General features: G+C 33.2%; 1 protein-coding gene across 1 annotated transcript; it reads right to left on the bottom strand.

Annotated features, from left to right (window-relative positions):
• Positions 1 to 749: 749 nt before the first annotated feature.
• On the bottom strand, positions 750 to 1,453 carry LOC109178013 (auxin-responsive protein SAUR71-like). The gene has a single exon (XM_019327507.1). It carries the CDS (start codon positions 1,369 to 1,371, stop codon positions 982 to 984), a length of 390 nt encoding a protein of 129 aa, XP_019183052.1. The 5' UTR covers positions 1,372 to 1,453; the 3' UTR covers positions 750 to 981.
• Positions 1,454 to 4,198: the final 2,745 nt, after the last annotated feature.

Below are 4,198 nucleotides of genomic sequence, written 5' to 3'. Positions count from 1 at the left end.
TGACCTGACCCAAATCGAAAAGGACCCCACTGATAATTATACCACAAAATAGCCACTTAAAATGCCATTTTAATGCTATTTTTCCAACCGCCTTTGACATTTGCATCATTATATATTCCTTACAAACCACTCCATGCTTAACATATGTTAATGAAAACAAAGTTTATATGTGATTTGCAGGTTATGACATAGGAATTGGGTTTGTTCGATCCGATCCACACACTTATGTAGTGGTTATGGTTTTCTAATCACCCAAATATATGGCTTGAAAAATAAGGTCAAAGTACTCACCGAATTGAAGACTTACCTAATGGTATTAGTTGGAAGAACATCAAGAGCGACCAAACATGTCAATGTTGGTTTAGATGAGCATTGAGGGGGAACAATGATTTACTTTTCTACCCTTCCACAATCCACTAAACGAGATCGAAAATACTATGAAAGAAACAATCGAGTTAATGATATATAGGTAGAGGGTGTTGTCATACTAGATCGAGAATCCACTTTTTTTTGTTGGCTGCCAATTACTGGCTACCACATCAAACATAAAAATCCCAGCTAGCTTGTTTTACAACAAATATTCTTTGATCCGACAAAACGCAATTTGAACAATTACAGAGACAACGTTGGTTTGATTATACAATTAAGTTTTCAAATGTATGGAAGTTGAATAATATTTCCCAAATTTTCTGAGCTTTGACTACAGGACTGTGAATTATTGTATCACACGGAGAAGAAGAAGAAGAAGCTAGAAGAAAGAATTGGACTGCATAAATATATACTATACTCACTAAACAGAGAGTATGAAAGATCCCCTGTTTCACTTCTGTGATTCATCATGTACCATATTTACATAGCAACAGACTGACGAAAATTAACGACAACGCGATCTCCACTCTCAATACCTACCCGACCCGCTATTCGATCTCACTGTTCAACAGCGAAATTTACCAACCAAAAGAAAAAAAAAAAAAAGAATTACTACAGGAACTCGTCGGAGAGGGAATCTAAAAGATCGCAAGATTGGCATCCGGTGCGGAGGGCTTCGAGGACACGTTCGAAGACGAGAACGTGGCAAGGGATGCGGAGCACGCCCTCTTGTTTGTAACCGTATTCCTGCGCCGATTTATTGAGGAGGTGGATGAAGACGGGGTGGTTGAGAAGCTCCGCGCTCACCACAAACCTCTCCATTTCCTCGCCAACGTACACCGGAAGGTGCCCCTCCGGCACTCCAACCGATCCGGATCTCAGCTTTATTGTCCGGAAAGACTCGAATCTCCGAGAACGAGACGGCGTCCGCGATTCCGACCGGAGCAAACTGTACTGCGACGAGTCCCCAACGCGCGATAGCCGCCGAATCAACTTCTTCATCGCTGGGAAATTCTGATAAGAAGAGAGAGAAAGACGGTAAAGGTAGAAAGAAGGAGGAGAGCGGAGGGATGGAGGGAGGGAGAAGTTGCGTGGGATTAAGTGATATAAATACAAGGAAGGAGTTGAGACGTACAGTAAGTGTACTTGGCAGGTACAATTTTCGTTTTTCTATTATTAATTGTACGGATAACTGAAATAAGTAAAAGCCGTATTTATACACACAAAACTACTCATACTTGTCACAATTATACTACTACCCCTGCACGGTACGGAATATTAACTGCCAAGTACATCACAAACACAATATATTCTAATTCAATTATTTTTATATTTTATCTTTTTTATATGTATTTTAAATAATTAATTAAAGCATTTATATGCCAAACTATATATAATATATCTTGCATGTGAACTTGTGATTGATGCATTAACATCACAAGGATTCTACCCAAAAAAAAAAAAATTAATATCACAAAGATTTATAACGCATCATAATTTTTTTTTTAAATACAAGTTACGATAAATGCCTAAACGATATCTTTAAATGATTCATAGTTGTCTTTAGTAACAGATAAACATTTAAGGTGTGTTTAGTTGGTGGGTTTTGTTCATAGGAATGGGTATGAAAGTGATTGTTGTTGATTGGTTTATAGGTTTTTAGAACACTACTATAGGTTTCGAATACCCCATCAATTGAAAAACCAATACCCAAATACAATAAGGGTTTTATTCCCTTATTCATTCTCAAACACTACTATGAGTAACCATTCTCATTCCACCCTATTACCAAACATGTTAAATACTTTCACCAAAACCCATTACCATTACCAAGTATTTGATACTCATTCCAATTATGATTCCTATGTGCGAACCAAACACACGCTTAGTTTTATAATGTCAAATTATAAAATTCGTGGTTCGAAATTTATGGATAGATTTTTTATACATTTGCAATATTCTTCTCCTAAAATTAACTTCTAATTCTTCATTTTCTATCCTATTACTAATACAATCACCTCTTCTTTGTATTTATAATTACTATACAAACAATTTTTTTTAATAATATTTTATTATTTGATTTACTTGTGATGAGGTTAGCAAATATTTTTAAGTAGTCAAAACGTTTTATCGTTTTTTGTAAACATTATATGCAATATCATATAATGCAATAAACATGACCTATACTTTTAATTATTTTTTTAAAAGTATTTTGTAACTCAAATAATAAGCATAACATATCATCATTTTGAAATACCAACCCTACCGGATTTGGTAGTGGGATTTTCTGGTCATGAATATTTGCATCGTACAAATCGAACTATGTTGACTTCCACTTGATTTATTGGTTATTTAGTATCCCTAATCCCACATGTTGTTTAAACATCTACTAGATAATGTTTCCTATCTTGAGAGTTGAGTTATATTTATTTATTTTGTGTTTATATCTTCCCCTAAAAGGTTGAATCCCCAACCCTAAAGGTTTGTGTTTATATCTTATTAATATGAGTTTGTGCTATGTTGCTTAATTATTGTTGCCTTAAACATGTTGTTTGCTTAACTTTTTGTTGATTTTCTTATGATAGTACCTTGTTGTTTGTGATTGCATATCACTTGCCATAACTCTCAATTTTGAGAGAACAACAAAACACCCGTGCTTCCCTTAACTACATCACATGCCACATTGCAAAATTATACCCCAGTAGCTATCTAATAGTACAGTTGCACCATTTGACTGGTTCATCACATACGTACATCAATTTGACAAGACTTATATTACCTTATTACTAGAAATTAATATGAATTTGTTCATTATTAATAGTTTTTTCAAACAAGTTATTATACTAAACAATAATAATAACTTATTCCCTCAATATTAATACCTTGATGTAGCATAATTATAGACCCATATTCACCCACTTAATTTACACTATTATAAACATTTTTCATTTGTTTATTTGCTTTGCAAATTGGCAGTGACAATGATCCCAAACTTCCGATCAAACATTAAAATTGAACTTTCTAGATAGTCAAAGATTCCATTTCATTACATTTAAAAAAGAAATCTTCATTAAAAATTATTTATGTTACTTGTGTGCTTCTTTTTCTATCTTTTACAATTTCAAATTTAAAATGTAATATTCTTTACTGACTATTGACTAATCATATATTCTTTTCAATTGTTATGGGTGCAATGAAACTTGCAGTCTTGCATTATAGATAATATATTACTAATATTATTTTTATGAGATTCTTGATAAAAAGAAAAATTAAGAAAAACATGTTATATTTCATTGGCCATTGTAGTTTCTTGAAATTCAAATTATTGGGTGTAATATATTTACAATTATTTAATGTGACATAAATATTATGGTTATATATAAAGTTAATGCGTTAATTTAATTTGTTAGCGTGAAAAAAATTGACGAAGCAGGTAAATAAAATTATTTATTAATTTTAAGGTACCTAACAAGTAAAATTATGGTTTGGCAATAAAAATAACTCATCTTGTGTGTAAACATATACTTACGTGTATTTGTTAGGTTTAGAGGTGATTAAAGAGTAGGATAAGTAGTTGGGACCGACCCTGCCCGCTTATATAAATAAAAAAAGTAAAGTAGACAAAAAAAATAACCGTCAAGGGTCAAGAGAGGGTGTTTGTTTTTTCGTGCGAGCCGTACAGTCATGTCGTACACGGAAACCACCTAACCTTGTCCCATTGTCTTTGCCTTTCTTTGTTTCTTTAATAAAGCAATAAATTGAAAAAGATAATCTTGAGTGGGCCCAGGCACAGCTTTTGGCATAGCCAGTATGTCAGTTGTGCTGCTTT

This window comes from Ipomoea nil, unplaced genomic scaffold (assembly GCF_001879475.1).
Source record: "Ipomoea nil cultivar Tokyo-kokei standard unplaced genomic scaffold, Asagao_1.1 scaffold0813, whole genome shotgun sequence".
Classification (NCBI taxonomy): domain Eukaryota; kingdom Viridiplantae; phylum Streptophyta; class Magnoliopsida; order Solanales; family Convolvulaceae; genus Ipomoea; species Ipomoea nil.
This window is presented reverse-complemented; position numbering and strand designations above follow the sequence as displayed.